This window comes from Ictidomys tridecemlineatus, chromosome 10 (assembly GCF_052094955.1).
Source record: "Ictidomys tridecemlineatus isolate mIctTri1 chromosome 10, mIctTri1.hap1, whole genome shotgun sequence".
Taxonomy (NCBI): domain Eukaryota; kingdom Metazoa; phylum Chordata; class Mammalia; order Rodentia; family Sciuridae; genus Ictidomys; species Ictidomys tridecemlineatus.
The window spans coordinates 77,725,706-77,745,307 of NC_135486.1; the positions used below are offsets into that span (position 1 = coordinate 77,725,706).

At 37.6% G+C, this 19,602-nt stretch overlaps 1 protein-coding gene across 1 annotated transcript in view; it reads right to left on the reverse strand.

Annotated features, from left to right (window-relative positions):
- Apbb1ip (amyloid beta precursor protein binding family B member 1 interacting protein) overlaps nt 1-19,602 on the reverse strand; it is a 103,378-nt gene that overhangs the window by 41,785 nt on the left and 41,991 nt on the right. Inside the window, exons 3-7 of the mRNA XM_078023271.1 lie at nt 16,172-16,259; nt 11,846-12,138; nt 9,740-9,817; nt 3,998-4,157; nt 2,488-2,609 (exon numbers count right to left, since the gene is read on the reverse strand). Of these exons, the coding sequence (XP_077879397.1) occupies nt 2,488-2,609; nt 3,998-4,157; nt 9,740-9,817; nt 11,846-12,138; nt 16,172-16,259 (741 nt within the window). The remainder of the gene's footprint in view (nt 1-2,487; nt 2,610-3,997; nt 4,158-9,739; nt 9,818-11,845; nt 12,139-16,171; nt 16,260-19,602) is intronic.

Consider the following 19,602-nt stretch of genomic DNA (forward strand, 5'->3'; position numbering starts at 1 on the left):
GCAATTAGAGACTCACAGAGTCAAGATCCAAGACAGAGAGGAACCACAAAGAGATATCTAGACCTTCTAAGAGCCATGTTTCCTCTCAGGGTATTTGTTGATACTTAACCCCAGGTGAGAGGCTGACAAAGGACCTGAAGAGACCTTTCACAAAAGTGGGATATTCAAATAGGTAATTAACATTTTAAAAGGTACTTGAATCATGGGCATTGAGAAAATTCATCTTAAAAACCAAGATGCTACTACACACCCTCAGCAAGGTTCAAGTTAAGAGAGAGAGAAAAAAAGGCAATACCAAGCGCTGCCAAGTATCTGGAACAACAGGAATTTTCATACAATGTTAAAGGGAGAGCAAATCACAGGATATATGAAAAACTGCTCAGAGTATCTGCTAAAGTTAAAAAAGTATAACTTATGATCCAGAATTCCATACCTATCTATCTACCTGCAAGATAAATGTCCACATGCATTCAATAAAAAGACACGTACAAGATATTCTCACTGGCATTACTTGTTTAAGCCCCAAACGAGAAACAAGTCAAACACTCACCAACAACACAATTAATAAATATAAACTGATATAGTCACACAATGGAATGAAAACACAATAATGAAAAAGAGCTACTGTTATAAGCAACAACACAAATGAAAGTTGAGTGGGTAAAAGCTAAACACAAAAGAGGACTGTGTGATTCCATTTCATATAAATGTCAAAAAGAGGGGAAAACCAAGATAATAAAGATTGGAATAGTGGTTGCCTTGTAATGGGGAATAAAGACTGGGAAGGGCCATGAGGAGCTCCACTAATGTTCTGTGTCTTGATGTGGGTGGTAGTTACCCAGGTATGTTCACTTCGTACGATTTCATAGAGTTACGACTATGATAGATGCAATAATTCACTTGACACTTCGGCAGATGGCAGACATCCACTAATACTAATTCTCTCCTTCCTCTGCTTACCTATACAATAACCATGCTGCACAACTTCTGGGTGCCATTTTTATGGACTCTATTTAAAGGTGCTTTGTGGAAGAGTTATCCAAAATGGTAGTCATGAATTTAACTCCACAAATTTTGCTGTATGTGCAGTTATTCATACAAACACCACATTTCTCTGCATCTCTTGTAGCTCAATGTTACCATGTAGCTATCTTTGGGTTGACGGAATGTTAAGCAGAAGTTTGGTTGTGCATTTCCCTGATTCTCTCCTTTCTTCCTATGGACTAGAAAAATGGGAAGTGGAAAAGATGCACTGGGCCCAGAGATGGGAGTCACATATCAGAAGAGCCATTCTACCCACCTATGTCTGGACCAGAATGTGATTGAGGAATGAGCTTCTAGTTTGATTGCGCCACTGTTTAAGGGGTCTCTTTATCACCACAGCTTAGATGGTACTCTCATTAATACAGGCAATAAAAGTCTGGTTTGAAGGTCATTATAGGCTGAAAACTTGGTACTTTTAGTGTCTGATATTTGTCACAAACAATAGTACTTAATGCTTTGTTGTCACTTGACCATCATATCATCTCAAGAAGACCCCAGAAAAGAGCACAGAAGAGTTTTTTCCCATGAGGGAGCCGCACTGGAGTCTCTTAATTCTGCCCCTAACGACAGGACTTCTTTATTTTACCTGTAAAAAGGAAAGTGTCTGGAGGAATGACCCTAGGCATCTCTTCCATCTCTAACATTCTCAGACTTTCCTAAAACATGTAATGACTTTCATGCCATGGTAGTTGCTCAAGGACACAGTGGGAAAAGGTTTAGACTTCTCAACAACATACCTGCACACATGACCTGAAGGGAGCATTTTCAAGTATGGAGAATAATGTGTTTTTTTTTTCTTGTATAGGTTGTTTGCAGGAGGAAATCACAACAAATTGTATATTTCCTAGGTATTCCCTTTAGTAATCCCGGCATCAATGAACAACATATATGAACAACAAAGATATGAGGATTTTTTTTCTTGGTACTGGGGATTGAACTCAGGGGCACTTAACTACTGAGCCACATCCCCCAGCCCTTCTTAATGTTTTATTTAGAGACAGGGTCTCACTGACTTGTTTAGGCCCTCACTAACTTGCTGAGGCTGGCTTTGAACTTGTGATCCTTCTGCTTCAGCCTCCCAAGCTGCTGGGAGATTACAGGCGTGTGTACCACCTTGCCTGGCAGGATCTTTAAATATAAGACATTAGTAGCCAAAAGTGCCATCAAGATATAGTGGAGCCCAATAGAAATGCTGACAGAAGGGGAGGGTTAGACAACCACAGATAGGTATGTTTTGGATTCTGAATGAAAAACAAGTGGATTTTGTTTTCCTTTCTAAATCCTTCAAAGGGTTCTTGGTTTATATAGCCAAAGATTGAGTTTGTATTTTTAAAAAATATTTGTGATATTTTGCAAGATAATACTGTGGTCTATACACAGGTAGAACAAAACCTGTGTTTTCTTCATGCTTTACATGGTTTAACAATATACAGGCCATCTTACCTGGGGATTTTTAAATACAGCATATTTTTCTTCTTTCTCCAAAAATAGCACTTTATTTTCTGTGTCTCTTGTCCAGTCTGATAAGACTTCAACAACATTTTCGTGATCTTCAAACAACCTCTCTGATGAAATAAGAAAACAGCATTCTTTCAGACCTAAGATATTAGGGTTTTCAACTGAGAAACAAGCTATTATTGAATCGAATCCAGTGCTTCATAGTTTTCATCAAGGTTTCTACAATTATTAATTCTTTTATGATGTCACACTGTTACAATCCTATTATGTTTATCTTTTAGTGGCATGTTTTCAATTTATCTTCCATTAAGAAAAACCCATTACAAATGACAGTACCTACAATACAGTGACAATGTTCAGCTTTAATGTTTTTTATGATAGCCTATTTTTTTTTTTTTTACTTTAAATTGCCCTAAGAGAAGGCAAACATTCTCTTTTGGAAAGGATATTAGGGCAAAGATTATTCAAGACTTTGAGTGTAATTGTGAGATTTACAATGTGTAGCCTAAAGCACTAGCTCCCTGAAACTATAAAAACAATGTATATGAATACCTGAAGCAAACTCAAAACATAAAGGAAGGCTTTCATTTCTCTTCTGGACTCATAGAATTGAAGAAAACTTCAAAGGACTGTTTAAGTATAGACTATTTCTTGCAAAGAAGAAAAGATTTCATCCAAACTTCTAAAACAGGTAATTTTGGGTTCCACCCAGTTCTGCTGGAAGGCAATGGTAGGTCAGTGCTATTAAGAACAAGAAGTAAGGCAGGCTCCGTGGCACATGCCTGTAATGTCCGTGACTCCATAGGTTTAGGCAGGATGATTGCAAGTTCAAGGCCAACCTTAGCAACTTAGCAAGTCCCTAAGAAACTTAGTGAGACCCAGTCTGGAATTTAAAAAAAAATTAAAATGGGTTGGAGATGTGGTTAAGTGGTTAAGCACCCTGGGTTCAATCTCCGGTACAAAAATAAAAATGAGAAATAACAGAAAATTTCTTAAATTACTTTTTTTAAAAGAAACATCATCAATTTCTATCATTGTCCTTTCCTCTCTGGAGCTAAACTTCTTCCATTAGACCAAGTGTCAGATATTAGGCAAGCAGGGAGGGAGGAAGAGGGAAATGAGCACAGATGTGAGGTCTGCAGTTACCAAGGCAGCCACCTCTGCAGGGGCACCAGCTGACAGATACCTAGGCTCTCCCACAAGCTGCTGGGCTTACTAGGCGTGCAGCAAGAGGAATCACCCTGCCACATTCTTTCCCTTATGGACCTAAGAGAAAGATGGCAATGATAATGCTTATACCCCTCAAGGTCCAGACACCTGCTACAATCTAAGTCTTTGTGCCACAAAGAAATGAAGAGGCAAGTTCTAATCTCACATAACGGCTGTGACATATGCGATGTCTTCAAGCCTTGAACCAAACATTTAAGGAACCAGAGCCCATAAAGCAAACCCACAAGGCTTTTGGAGCGCAGCCCGTTGCCAGGGAGGGACTTACCAATTTGTAATTCTGGGTATATTTCATAAAGACACCAATCCACATTGCAGTCACAATGAGTTTTTTCAAAAAGATTGTCCAGAACATCTCGGGCCAACTGTCGCTCATCCACCATCAGTGACTTTGTGCTGTTATCATTCATGTGCACCTTGACCACTAACTGAGGAGAAAACCACAGAGCAGCCAGTAAAGTTCAGCAAATGGAGAAGTCCACAAAGATCAAGTTTTCTGCATTGCTATTTTTTCTGCCACCTTAAGAACGTGTCCTGTGAACTCGCTGATTATGATCTCACCTGCCAGCCACGTGTATGCTAGGAATACACAGTTGGAACAAAAAACTCACAAAAAACGGAAAACAGACAATACACAAAGCCCTTGACCCACTTTCAGAGACCCTGCATTCTGGTGGGGGAGGGGAGGACAAATAGACAGAACTAAGTGCTGACTTCATGTTTTCCCAGCATCCTTCCGGTCCCTCCCCAAAGCCAACAGCTTTTCTTTCTTGAAAGCCACCTCTGCATTGTTTTGATGAATTTGCTTAGCTGGAGATGGGTTTTGTTTCATGCAACTGCAGAGTCCAAAGATTCCTCATGGCAAGGTCAAGTTTTTTACAGGAGATCAGTGATCAGCAGTAGATGAGGGCAAAAGAATGCAGACTGAAAAACAAGCTGTTCTGGAGGCATGCAGGCAAATGATCTAATATTCTTTTTATTTCATTAAAAAAAAAGTCTATTGAATGAATTCTGCAACCAAATTGGTAGCAACCAAATCTGGATATTTGGTGGGGGCAGAATTTACTTATCTTTAATTAGGACATAAAATATCACTGGCAAGGTGTCAAAATAGTTGAAACTTCTGATTTCCCAGAGAGGCTATGGTTTGGGTGTCATGGAACAGAATTCATGAAGGAATGCAGCTAGGATTTGGATTTTCTTTGATACTGTAGCATATATATTCGTAGTGTGTTTGCTGTGTGCTGGTCCTGCTTACTTCCCAGTGAGACTCACCATTATTAATACAACAGTTACTAATATGGCATTATATAAAAATGTGGATGTGTAACTGATGTGATTCTTCAATCTGTATACGGGGTAAAAATGGGAGTGCATAACCCACTTGAATCTAGTGTATGAAATATGATATGTCAAGAGCTTTGTAATGTTTTGAACAACCAATAAAAAAATACTAATACTTAAAAAAAACTGTGATTTGACGGACTGGAAAGGAGAGACAAGCCACAAAAATGTGCAACATTGCTTCTTCTCCAAAAGTTTGGGTTAGGTTCTGAGCAGCTTCTTGTCCCACTCCCACCTAATCCGACCTTAACAACATTCTAGTTTATAGAATAAGCAGTTCCTATAGATTCCTATACATAGTTACTGTTTCATTCCTACAACCAAGGGATGTAGGAATGAAACACCCACACATATGCTGGTGTTTTCCTTCGTTTTTATAGAGAGGAAAAAAAATACAAAACCACATAAATTCATAGTGAAAGAGAATTTTTTTTGGCAAAAATTGCAAACTAGATTTAATTCATGTATACTTATGAATATCCACAACTATGGAATTTAAGAAATATAAAAACCAAGAGGAAGCTGGTGACTTTTTTTTAAATACCTTTATTTTATTTTTATGTGGTGCTGAGGATCAAACCCAGTGCCTCACACATGTTAGGCAAGCACTCTACCAAATGAGCTATAGCCCCAACCCCAGGCTGGTGACTTTTAATGGGAAGAAAGTATATTTATTATTCTTCACAGCTTCCATCATATTTGCAAGCTGAAGAGTATCTCTATACCAACACGAAATCACAGTTATGTGATTTAGTAAGTTAAGTACTTTCCATATTTATACAATATCATATGGAGCAAAATGATTCAAGAATGAAAAAAACTTCACCTTTCTAATTTATTCTAGCAAATATTTTATAGTTTCTATAATTTTTTTCTTGTTTTTTTCATTTTCAAGATGTTAAACACTAAAATATCCTAGCCCTAAATCATTTACAATACTTTTTTTTGCTTCTATAATAAGATTTACAAATGGAAATGTCCTCCCGTGTCTCAGAGCTTTAGCACAAACAAAAAATTAAGTTAATGAATGAATCTGATTCTGTTTCTAGTTCCAAAGCTTTGCAGCACAAGCTTGTTCATTACTCATAATTCAAAATGATGTCAACGCCCTAGGGAATACTTGAGGGCAAATACTTCAGAGGGACTTGATCTCCATCCTTTAAAAACATGTTGTTATATTCTAAGTGAGCACCTCATAGTTAACTTTCTTAACATAGAAGGGACCCAGTTATTTTCTTTACCATAGTCAAGATTCAAAAAATAAAAGAAAAACTTGCAGTGTCTGAAGTCAGAACAAGTAGGAACTCATTTTTAAAATTTTCTTTTCCTTTCTCGTCAACTGGAGTAACTTCTGTTTTACATCTTCTTTGTTGAATCCAGGCAGATTGGGCTCTGTATTTACTGTTAAAATTCATCTAATCCAAATATGGCAGAGCGCTCTCATTTTCTGATAGATGGCAGGAAATCGGCACCATGTCCTCCTGTTCCCTGAAGGGCCAGCTGGAGCAAACAGACTGCATCTGCTACTTATCCTACCTCCTCTTTTCACTTCTCTACTGAGAACATAAACAACGGGGCTCTCATTTATAAGTAATCCAGGGGTTTGAAACAGTCTGATTATTAATTTTGTTTTTATTTTTCTTTTGTTTCTGTCTCCACAGGGAAAGTGGGTGACTGACACAGATCATCCTCACTTGCCACTTGCCAATTGTGAGATGTGCTATGTGTAATAATCCATGCTAGAGAGGACACCCCACTCGGACCTCCTACTCCCATAACTCATTTTCCATGCATCAGTCAACAAGATCCCTATGCTGTGTATTAGTCTCATACTCTCCTATTTAAAACCCTCAAATGAACCCCCATCATGCTTCTGATATGATCTAAACTTCTCCTCCTGCCTATGAGACCCTGTGGCTCCCACCTCCTCTCCAACCTCGATTTCTTCCTTTACTTCAATTTCTTCCTGTACTCATTGAGCAATGGTACCTGATTCTTTATTTTCTTCCATCTTGTCACGCTCATTCTCATCTGTGCCTTTTTCCCACCTGTCCCCTCTGCCCAGGATGCTCCCCTACCACGCCTCCATGTAGCCAGCTGCTTCTTGCCACTGAAAACTTTGCTCAAGAGCTGCCCCCTTCTCCGAGGGGGTGGAACCATCCGCAAATCCATCTAAAAGAGTGGCTTGAGCCTTCTCTACAACCTCTTGTTTCATTTTCTCGATAGCATTTATCTCCCTTGCTAGAATTCAACTTGACACAAGTAATGACCTCACTTGACTGTTTACCTCTTGCACCCCTGGCGCCTAAGAGATGGGAATGCATCACTATGGAACACAGGTAAAATTCAATGGAGGAGCTTCTATGGGGGAGGGAAGGAGATACAGGCAAGAAATTAGAAGACAGTAAGATGGATGGTGACAAGCAGTGAGGAGAAAAATAGGGAAGAGTAGGGAGGATCTGGGGAGGTATGTGTAGTGATAGTGGCAGACTGGCTAAGGTGGTGACTGAATACTCAAAGGAGGGACAGAGTGTCCCCACTCAGAACCTGCAGAAGAGGTGGGGGAACTGACAGGTGCAAAGTTTCCAGGGTGAGGTCTTACTGGGAGTGTTCAAAGAATAGCCATGACAACAGGGAAGTAGAATGGGGTGGACAAGGGTAAGAGGTGAGGCCAGCGAGATGGCAGGCAGACAGATCAAATAGGGGCTGCTAGGCCCCTGTAAAAACTTTGGCTTCCCTGTGCAAGTCAGGCAGCCTTTGGAGACTCTGGAGTAGAGGAAGGCAAGAGGAGAGGATGGGAACTGGGGTGAAAGTGGAGAGGCTGATCCTAGCAGTGCGCCAGCTCATCCCTAGTCACGGGAAAGAATACGGGATCTATGTGTGCACGTGAGAGGAGGGAAGCCTGTTGGTGGGAGCCTGTGGAATTTTTCTATTTTTGCAATATTGGCAGCAAAATCAAAAGCTGAGAGAATGTGGTTGGGGAAAGAAGTTTTGAAGGTTTTACAAAAGAGGACACAGTGTAAATGGTTTTCTAACTTAGTGTGAGAGTGACTGGACCTGGGGAGCTTGGGCAGCACTGAGTGCCCAGGACTGAGTTGGAGGAGGAATGTGGGATTAGCTAGGGCTTGAGGAAGGATGTATAATTCCAGGAGTGACCATGGGATTCTATCCACTGTGGATTCTATCCCTACGTGCCATGTGTTGAAGGTTTGGTCCTCAGCCCATGGAACTATTGGAAGGTGTTAGAACATTTAAGAGGTCAGGCCTAATGTGGAGGAAGTTAGGTCAGTGGATTGTGCCCTTGAGGGGGTCACTGGGACCTTAGCACCTTCCTCTTTCTTTTTGCATCCCAGTCATCATGAAATGAACCACCTCCTCCACTACATGCTCCTGCCATGATGTACTGTGTTGTCACAGCCCAAAGGAATAGGGCCCAGTGATCCTGAAACCTCTGAAACTCTGAGTCCAAAGAAACCTTTTTGCTTATGAGTTGATCATCTCAAATATTTATTATAGTAATGTAAAACTGATTAACCCACAATCATATGTAGTAGGGGAGAATAATAGTAAAGAAGTTCATATATGTTTGGAAGGAACAAAACCAGACTTATCTGGAAAAAAAAAATCTCTTCTAGATGAACGTTGTAAGTCTGGATCCAGGGATAGTCAAGGATTATTTGTTGAACAAATCAACATGTACCGAACACCTTCATTCAAAGAACTGTGACAGGGGCTTATATATAAAGTATCTGAAAAGGATTATTCACTTAACTAGGAGTCAAAAGTTCTTAATGAGTCTCAGAGATATTAGGTGCTTCAGGATTGGAAATAAGCTGAGGGCTGTTTCATTTCCCTTAATTTGCCCAATTAACCATTGTTAACAAATTTTATTTTAAAGTATAGGCTTCTAATGAGTCTAGGTGCAGGTGTTTCTGTGATAATACAATGAACCTACTCCTGAAAAACCTATGCTCTGCAGAAAATGCACAATCAAATTATAGGTATACTGGGAAAGTAGGGTTAAGGATATGTTGCTCAAAATCTATGCAACTTGGAAACTTGAGTACCAGCATAAACAACATTTGGTTCTTAGGGAGATGACTTGGACAGGTAGGGCAGCCAGCAGGGGGGCTAGAGGTTGCCCCAGGAGAAGTAAAAAAAAATGCACAAAAGCAATTGTGGAATTGTGAGACTCATTGAAGCTGAGGTTGAACCTAATTAAGGCAGGCCCAGAAGGTGGCGCCACCTGCTATAGACAGAGCAAAACCCCAGGAGGGCCCTTCAGGGGAAGGAGCCCTAGATGGACAGAATTGTTTAAAACTTTTTCAAAATAGAGCTGAAAGCCCCCTGCCTGTATGGCAGCCAAGTCAGAGCCTTTTCCTTTCTTGTTAAGGTATTCAACTTCCCACACTCCAGTTAACAGAGAAAATCATGCATAAATCAACACAGAGATCATGTACAAAGTCAAAGGAACTTCCACTTTTATACTAAGACAAGTCCACCATTTATCAGGCAAACTATATACTGTACCTTCGTTCTTAAATTTTTTTTTAAAAAAATAACAACTATTTGGAGAATACCACTTGACATTTTAACTTTTATCATTAAGTATAAAAAGTTGTTGCTAATTTAATCTCCCCCATGCAAAAAGTGATTCATAGTTTACCTTTTTAACCTTGGCCTCCTTCAGTTTTTCCAATGCCAGTTTAATTTTATCAGCTTTGGCTTGGGCTTCTCTTTCTTCCTGTAAAATGGTGAGATATTTGACATAGTCCATTAAATCATACCAGTGAGTATTTGCTTGTGCTGTCACTAGTATCTTAGTTTTTTTTTTTGGTAACAAAAATTACCCAACTTCACATGCTCGATTTCAGAATTTAAATGACTATAACCAAAATTTTCAACTCAAAGACACAGAAAGCAGTTACCATTTATAGCCCAGGTATTCCAACATAAAAGATGAAATGCTGATCTTAACAGTTCTTCACACAGTTAGACCACAAAAATCTCTCAAACTGGTGAGACCAACCTAAGTAATCTAAAGTGGCTCCATCTCAAGGGATTTGAACACTTTCTGAAATTATATGCACATTTTTGGATTAGCATTTTTTCAATTCTTAGGTTCTCTTAGATACTTTAAAAAGATCCTTAACTCCCTCCAAGTTAAGACTTAGACTCAAACTTTAGCTTATAAATCACCAAGAAAAGCACTGACACACATACACATAAGCCGTCAGAAAAAAGAGCCAAGTATTCTATGAGCCCAGATAAATACATCCTTTGATTTTCTTAAATTAGTATTGTGAAAATAGGATTATTAAGGCTCCCCTATCTATTTATGTTGAGGAAATGAATTTTTATGGTTACCTTTTAATTACTTGAAAGTAGACATATATCTTTTTATATCAGTGGTTCTTAAAAATATTTTGAGCCCCAGACCCTTTAAGAATACACAGAGAGTGAGGAATTCTCTAAAGCTTCCTATGTGAGTTCAACTTTGTATTTGCTTTGGGAAATTGTTGCTCCCTCCCCCCTTGAAATTTTCAGGGACCTTATGTTAAGATCCTCTTCTCTATACTGATCACCGTTTGTCACATAGTTTTTTTTAATAGTAAGCACAATGGAGCAATGAGTGTGATATAGTATAATTTAATATCTGATTTATATTTAAAATTTTCTGATTCAAAAGACCCAACAGGAATTTCCAGGGTCACAAGGGCCATATTTATAGAGACCAACCAATGTGGAAGCCAATGGAAATTGAGTTGGGTTCTTCAAAAATATTTTTAGTGGCTCACTCTAAGAAAAATCCTTAAAAGTTCTCTTTATATTTTTATGAGAGACAAATTTGAGGTCACAGCCCAAACAATGACAATAGGAACTTCTCAGCTGTATGTTTACAAAATTCAGAAATTTATTAATGTCAGGCACTCATTACCTTATGTCACCCTTCCCAGTGATGACATTATAAGTGATACTGAAATCTATTTTTTGCCCTACTGAACAGGGATATTAATGTCAGCAAAATTCAAATTTAGTTCAATTCAGGCAATTTGTAACAAGTGTCCTGTGTTCCCTTATGTCCTGGGCTAGGGCTAGGGACATGGAAAAATATAAATCAGTACTGCATATAAATCAGTTCATACAAAGTTACTAAAACATTTCCCCCAAAATTATCAGGAGTGTGTGCATACCAACATAACTTTTAACCAAATCATAGTAAATACTAAATACGGCCCAAATGTGCTCTTTATACATACATGATATGGTGTGAATGTCCCAACCCAAACTCATGTTGAAACGTAGTTTCCATATGAGGTATTAAAAGGCGGGACCAGGTAGGACCTTTAAGAGATGGCTGGGTCATGAGGGCTCTGGATTAATCCACTCATGGATCCACAAATTATCAAGACAGTGGCTTTGTTAGGTATGCTTGCTCTGTCTTGCCAAGTTATGATACAACATGAGGTCCTCACCATGGTCAAGCAGGTGCCAGCACCACACTCTTGAACTCCCCAACCTCCAGAATTGTGAGCTAAATAAGTCTGTGTTCTTCATACATTACCCAGTCTGTGGTACTCAGACAATACCTATGCATCTTGTTTATGGAGGACTCTGGCTTTGCAATGAACATACTCAGTATCCTCATGTTTTTAGTACTTCAGAGCTTTGAGCATGCAAACCTAGAAATGTAATTATCTCTTAAGAGAAAGTCAAAGATAATGGATGGCAGAAGTCAATGGTTCTGCCATATTTGGCCCCACACACTTACCTGAGAGAGAGGTTCGGGAGGTGGTGGAGGTGGTGGAAGGTCTAACACAGGATCAGCAGATGGAGGTGGTAAATTATCCTCATATTGGCTAAAACCAGTTGCAGCAACATTTGCTCCATATCCCAGAGAGGCTGCACCACTATAATTTGACACCTCTGCAGCTGCTGAATCCTGATGCCTTTGAGAGGATTCTTTCTGTGCTTGGATTGTTCTCTGCTCAGCTTCACTTATGTCTGCTACCAGATCTGCCATGAGGGCATCTAAATCTTGGTCTTCCAGTGCATTTAAAGACTCTGACAGAGAAAATCACATTAATGATAAAAACAACTATTTGCACCTGGAAAAACTGAAAGAAAATCTTTAAAAAAATTTTTTTTGTAGTTGTAGATGGACAGAATGCCTTTATTTTATTTGTTTATTTTCATGTGGTCATGAGGATTGAACCCCATGCCTCATGCATGCTAGGCAAGCGCTCTGCCACAATGAACTACAGACCCAGCCTGAAAGAAGGTATTTTTAAGAGTAATATTTGAGTAGTGAAGTCATTCTTTTGATTTGTTATGATATGAGAAAGGGTGAAAAGGTATGTTCAGTAGAACATACAAGTATAAGAATTTCTAAAATGATTATGATGGCATTTATTGAGTGCAATATGAGTTTTTAACTGGAAGAAAAGGAGAAACTATTTTCTACTGGGGCATGTCACATATCAGCTATAAAGTCAAATCCAAGCACATAAATAGAAGAGAAGGTAAGGAGCATTTCTTCTATAGTGCAAGATCTTAGGGTTTTAGAAAAGTAGGGAAGGAAAATAAGAGAAATAGATGGAAAGCGAGTTCTCTCTAAGCATTTGGAGGATAGAGAGAGTAATGCTGATACATATATTTGGAATATGTGAGTTTCAACATGCTATGTTTAATATGAGTTTAGGCTTTGTGGTTGAGGATGGAACTTCTGTAGATTCTCCCCCCGCCCAGCTACAGGAGGTCTCACATTCAAAGAAAGAGCGGTTAATGATAAATAGCAGGAATTAAAGCAGCAATGGTCTTAAGGAATAAAAAAACGTTATGGGATTAAATGGAAAAGACTTACGGAGATAGTGAGCTGGGAGGGCACTTATAAAATAAAGGGAGGGCATGGATTTTTAGGGTGAAGGGCAAGGAGAAGCATTCACCTTAGACTTTGTTCCAAGTGTGAGATCACTGTGGTAGACCACAAATATGATCCTGAAAGGTATTAGATTGCCAGGCATAGTGGGAGTGGCATTAGTGGGCAGTGTTAGTAGAACATGTTGAAGATGAGTGAACGTAATAAATTAAAGACGGGCAGGATAGAAGTGATCCATGAGATAAGAGAATTCTCGTTGCTCCAGGCTGAACGGAAATGAAGAAATATGAGCCGAAGATATAAAGCCTGCTCGGTGGCAAAGCATAAATCTTTGTGAAATAACTTATTGTCAAATATCATCAACACCTTATGACACATTACATCAGAACTAATAGTTCTAGTGTACAGTACTTCCTACTAAATTTCTGATCACCTAAATGTGTAACAGGTTTATTTTATTGTAAACCATTGTTAGAGTTTGGATGTGAGGTATCCCTCAAAATCTCATGTGTGAGACACTGAGAGAGGTCTGTTCCAAGGGGGGAAATGATGGGGTTGTGAGAGCCTGAACCCAATCAGTGGATTAATCACCTGATGGGATTAATTGAGTGGTGGCTGAAGGCAGGTGGGGTGTGGCTGGAGGAGGTGGGGCCCTGGGGCGTGGCTTTGGGATATATATGTATTGGGTAAGTGGAGTCTCTCTCTCTGCTTTCTGATCATCATGTGAGCTGCTTCCCACTGCCACACTCTTCTGCCATGATGTCCAGCCTCACCTCGAGCCCCTGGGGGAAATGGAGCTGGTTGTAAATGGTCTCAGAACTCTGAAACCAGGAGCCCTCAAATAAACTTTTCTTCCTCAAAAATTGTTCTGGTCAGATTCTTTAGTTACAGAAGTGAAAAAGCTGACCAAAACAATCATTTTTTTTTACATACGATTTCTTTATAAGATAAAATTAATTTAAAATATTTTCAGGGTTGTGGATATAGCTCCGTTGGTAGAGTGCTTGCCTCACAATGCACAAGGCCCTGGGTTCCATCCCCAGCATCACAAATAAATAAGTAAGTAAATAAATAAATGTTTTCAGAGAAATTTATATAACTAATAGCCTGTTCATAATTCCCTAACACAATCAATTGTATTTTGACTGTTGACATAAAAACGTTTGATTCATTCTAAATATTTCAGTAACAAAATCCCCATGATGATATCACATTAATAATTTTCAAATAAAATTCAACATATGAATGAAGAACCCTAAATTAATAAATACATGAGTAATATGATGCTGGAGAACGAGATAGAAATGGGCTCTCAAGTCTGTCACTAACTCTGAATGACTTTGAGCAAAATATTCTGAATCATTTTAGCAATTTTTTTTTTAATGTGAAAACAGTAAAATATTTATTCTTAAACTTATCTCAAAAGAATTGAATTTTCCAATCAAAGGGAGATCAGTAGAGGAAAGGGAAAAAGGGGTGAGAGGTGAGGTGGGAGGGGGGCAGATCTGGGGAGTGATATTGGCTAAGTTACTTTGTTATATTGTGTGCATGTACGAATATGCAACAACAAAACCCATCCGTTATGTACAACTATAATGCACCAATAGAAATGTGGAAAATTAAAAAAATAGTTTTTCACATATATCAGTACATTTAGATGTTCTTGTCCTATTCCCAAACTAAGCGATACGTGTGCATCTTGTCTTAACAAGACGAGTTTCTTAGTTTCTTGTTACCACACTGTAACCTTGCTACTTAGAGATTGCTAGGTTTTCTTGTTCCTATCATTTTCTGGGACTTTTTCCATACCAGGCTCTATGTTAGGGCCAAGGAAACATTAGTTGAATTGAATACAACTCAATTGAAATGTCGATTAAATTTTAATTGTAATAGAACGGAGGGTAAAGTACTTAAGCTGTTGTAAGTATGGTGAAGCCAAATCTGCACCGCCCATACGTGCAAGACTCTATGGCTGTCATAATTTTACAAAAGTGTATTGCTTTTTTGAAAGTTCTACAAATTGCTACCATCTTCGTGGAAATGACTGGCAGAAATAAGTTTATGTGGAAAATAGAAAAGAGTTTTGAAAAAAGAGCAAAATCAGAAGAGGTCTAATTTATCAAGGAACAGTCATTGGTACTCACTGGCTTATCAAAAAACCACTGAAAATGATGGAAACATGGGAACTCAGTGAAGAAAAGAAAGAAAACTTGGAACTCTGGATTCTCTTGTTTTTATATTTTTTTGTGGTCAATACAAGACTTTGGCAAATCTTTTTCAAGAGTTCCAGTGAATTCTCATTAATTTGGAAGTGATTACTTTAAGATTTATTATAATTTGAATAGCATCTGAGCTAAAGATTTTTTTTTTCTGCACTAAATAAGAAGAGAGATTTTTGTTAATAATAGCAAATGTCAACCTCAGGGGTAGTTTAAAAATGTCAAATGGACCAAATTGCATATAAGCATATATCGTATATAAATTAGAACATATTTTGAAATATTCATTCATGTATAATCAATCATTATGAGATATTATTTTTATTCTTTTTTTTTGTTTTTTCATATTTTTTCATATTTATTTTTAAAAAAATCCAGAATGGATCAAAAAGAACAATCTCAAGGATGTAGGTGCCAGATGCGCCAGAGGGTAGCTAGAAAAGTGTCTCTTAGGAACATTAGGGATTTAAGAACTACCTTATTTTAAGCTACCTAACATAAATAGCTTAGTTTTCCACTGACCAGCTTCCTCTGTCCCACCTATTACAACTGTAGCACAGCTAGCTCTCTTGCACTGCAATTATTTTTATTCTTGAACAGACATTTCCTTATTAATATTTTCTTACGCTACACTCTTTAGCAATAAGAAGAAACTCCCCTTCTCCAAAAAAAAAAAAAAAACAAGATAATTTCGAGATTTTCACCAACATCTCCTCATGAAGGCTTCAATAACGTTATCAAAGAAATATCTAGACATTTGAAGGAGAAAAGCTATTTTTAGGATGCAGTCTGCCATTTTCTAGTAAATATTATTTCTTTTGCATTATAGACAAAAATGTCCAATTGATTTTCTTAATTCAATCCAGGTACAGTAAAACACAATTTGAAATCCAAAACTTCAACCATGACACTCAGGCTCCTTTAATTTTGTTTTCAAATTATAGTTCCATACAAGTTTTTTTTTTTCAAATTACTTAAGAAAAGAAATTGTTATGCTTACCATTTAAATCTTTAAAACCCACACTGTAGTTAAATTCAGCTGTAGGTGGTTTAGGGTCCGGAGGAGGAAGAGTGTCCACTCCTAAACTCTGTGAAAACAGATCCCAGCCCCCTCAGAGTTATTCATGATACCAACAGAGCACATTTTAATCAGCAAGTCAAACATCTCTTATTATTTACACATTTTTCTCTTTAACTATGTTCTTTCAAGACCATATTCTTACTTGAGAATGTTTTATGTGAGTTTTCTCCCTATGGAGAATGGTGATTTAAAATGTTACTCTTTAAAGAGCATCTTGTAACAGATCCGGTCAATTGAGAATGACACAATTAATTCCACAAACAAAAGAAAAATCTTCCTGTAATGATGAACACACATACTATGTATAAATCTATAAAGATTTAAGTCATGACATAAAAAAGAGAAGGAAAAATCATTTAGAGGAGAAAAGCTGTTTCAGGATGCAATCTATTATATATAATAAAATATTATGCTGTTGCTCTGAGCAGTAATCTTACTAAAAGGAAATTAAGGCACTGTGGGTATAGCTCTGAGAATACGTGAGGCCCTGGATTTAATTTCCAGCACTACAAAATTAAAAACATACATAGACTAAGCTATTAATTGTGTAAATAGTGTTATGTTTTATTTGGAAATAAGTGATTTTTTTATATGATTTCAAACCATTATATTTACAAATTAATTTTTTGAGGAGTGATCTCACATGTTCTCCAACATGAATATTTTTATGACAGTGAATGCATCCCTTTATGTTAATTTAACTTGGTAAAAGATATCCCTGATCATTTTCTAAAGTTCTGGAGAAAACCAATCAGAAAATAAATTTGTGAAATTCAGCAGTTTTTCAAATGGCTGGAAAAATACTTAGTCATCTCAAAGGGCAACGGGGTAGTGATTAAACTGAACAACAGATCTTGGAGTCAAGGATGAGGGACACCTTTTTTCTTGCCCTGAAAGAAAAGAAGAAAGGGCTTACCCCCATGGGAGAGCTGACTACACCTCCCTGGGCACAACAAAGAGCTAGCAAAAACTCCAAGGTCCTTGACCAAAGGCAGGTTCAATAGTCTTGGAGGCTCCTCTTTCCCATTCTTTTAAAAATTTTGTTTGTTGTTTTTAATTACACATGACAGTATATATTTTGATATATTTATACAAATATGGAACATATCTTATTCTAATTAGGATTCCAGTCTTGTGGATGTACACGATGTTGAGATTCACTGTGGTGTATTCATATATGTACATAGGAAAGTTATGTCAGATTCATTCCACTGTCTTTCCTATTTCTATCCCCCATCTCTTCCCTTCATTCCCCTTTGTCTACTGAATGTCTGTTCTTCCCCTTTTCCCTGTTACTGTGGGTTAGCTTCCACATATCAGCAAAAATGTTTGACCTTTGGTTTTTGGGGACTGGCTTATATCACTTAGCACGATAGTCTCCAGATCCAGCCACTTACTTGCAAATGTCATAAAGTCATTCTTCTTTACGGCTGAGTAATACTCCATTGTGTATGTATATCACAATTTCTTTAGCCATTCTTCTGTTGTAGGGAACCATGGCTTAGCTATTGGGAATTGAGTTGCTATAAACATTGATGTGGCTGAATCATTGTAGTATGCTGATTTTAAATCCTTAGGATATAAACTGAGGAGTGGGATAGTTGGTTTAAATGGTGGTTCCATTCCTAGTTTTTTTGAGAAATCTCCATACTGCTTTCCAGAGTGGTTGTACCAATTTGCAGTCCCACCACAATGGATAAGTGCACCTTTTCGCCCACATCCTTGCCAACATTTTATTGTTACTTGTAACCTTGGTAATTGCCATTCTGACTGGAGAGAGATGAAATCTCAGTGTAGTTTTAATTTGCATTTTGCTAATTGCTACAGATATTGAACATTTTTTCATATGCTTCTTGATCACTTGTATTTCTTTTTTCAACAAGTGTCTGTTCAGTTCCTTTGTCCATTTATTGGTGGGGTTATTTGTTTTTTGGTGTGTTTTTTTGAGTTATTTATATATTCTGGAAATTACTGCTCTCTCTGAGATATAGGTGGCAAAGATTTTCTCCCATTTTGAAGGCTTTGTCTTCACACTCTTGATTATTTCCTTTTCTGTGAAGAAGCTTTTGTTTGATGCCATCCTATTTGTTATTTTTTAATTTTACTTCTTGTGCTTTAAGAGTCTTGTTAAGGAAGTTGGTTCCTAAGCTGACATGTTGGAGCGTTTGGTCTTCATTTTCTTCTAGAAGGTACAGGGTCTCTGGTCTAATATCTAGGTCTTTGATCCACTTTGAGTTAAGTTTTGTGCAGGGTGAGAGATAGGGGTTAAATTTCATTCTACTACATATGGATTTACAGTTTTTCATTTGTTGAAGAGGCTATCTTTTCTCCAATGTGTGTTTTTGATGCCTTTATCAAGCGTGAGAAAACTGTATTTATATGAGTCTGTCTCTGTGTCTTCTATTATTTTCCATTGGTCTGCATGTCTGTTTTGGTGCCAGTAACATGCTGTTTTTGTTACTGTAGCTCTGCAGTGTAAGTTAAGGTCTGGCATTGTGAAACCTCCTGCTTTACTTTTCTCACTAAGGATTGCATTGGCTATTCTGGGCCGAGTATGTTTCCAAATGAATTTCATGACTGCTTTTTCTATTTCTATGAAGAAGTCACTGGAATTTTAATAGGAATCGCATTATTGCTTGTGGTAGTATGGCATTTTGACAATATTAATTCTGCCTATCCAAGAACATAGGAAATCTTTTCATCTTCTAAGCTTTCTTTAGTGTTCTGTAGTTTTCATTGTAGAGGTCTTTCATCTTTTTCATTAGATTGTTTCCCAAGCATTTTATTTTATGTTTTTGAGGCTTTATTTTGAATGGGATAGTTTTCCTAACTTCTCTTTCAGCTGATTCTTCATTAGTGTACAGGAACACAATCGACTCAAGGGTGTTAATTTTGTATCTTGCTATTTTGTTGAATTCATTTATCTAGAAGTTTTAAGGTGGCATTTTTTTGGTCTTTTAAATACAGGATCATATCATCAGCAGAGATAAATTTATCTCTTCTTTTCCTACTCATATCCCTTTATTTTCTTTCTTTTGCCTAATTGTTCTCACTAGGGTTTTAAGAATGATGTTGAATAGAAGTGGTGAAAGAAGGCATCCCTGTCTTGTCCCAGTTTTTAGAGGGAATGCCTTCAGATTTTCTTGGATCAGACTGATGTTGGCCTTTGGTTTAATGTATATAGCTTTTACAATGTTGAGGTATGTTCCTACTATCCCTAGTTTTTCTAGTGTTCTAAGAACAAATGGATGCTGTATTTTGTCAAATGCTTTCTCTGCATCTATTGAGATAATCCTATGGTTCTTGTCTGTAAGTCTATTTATGTCCCGCTCTTGAATTATAGTAATAAG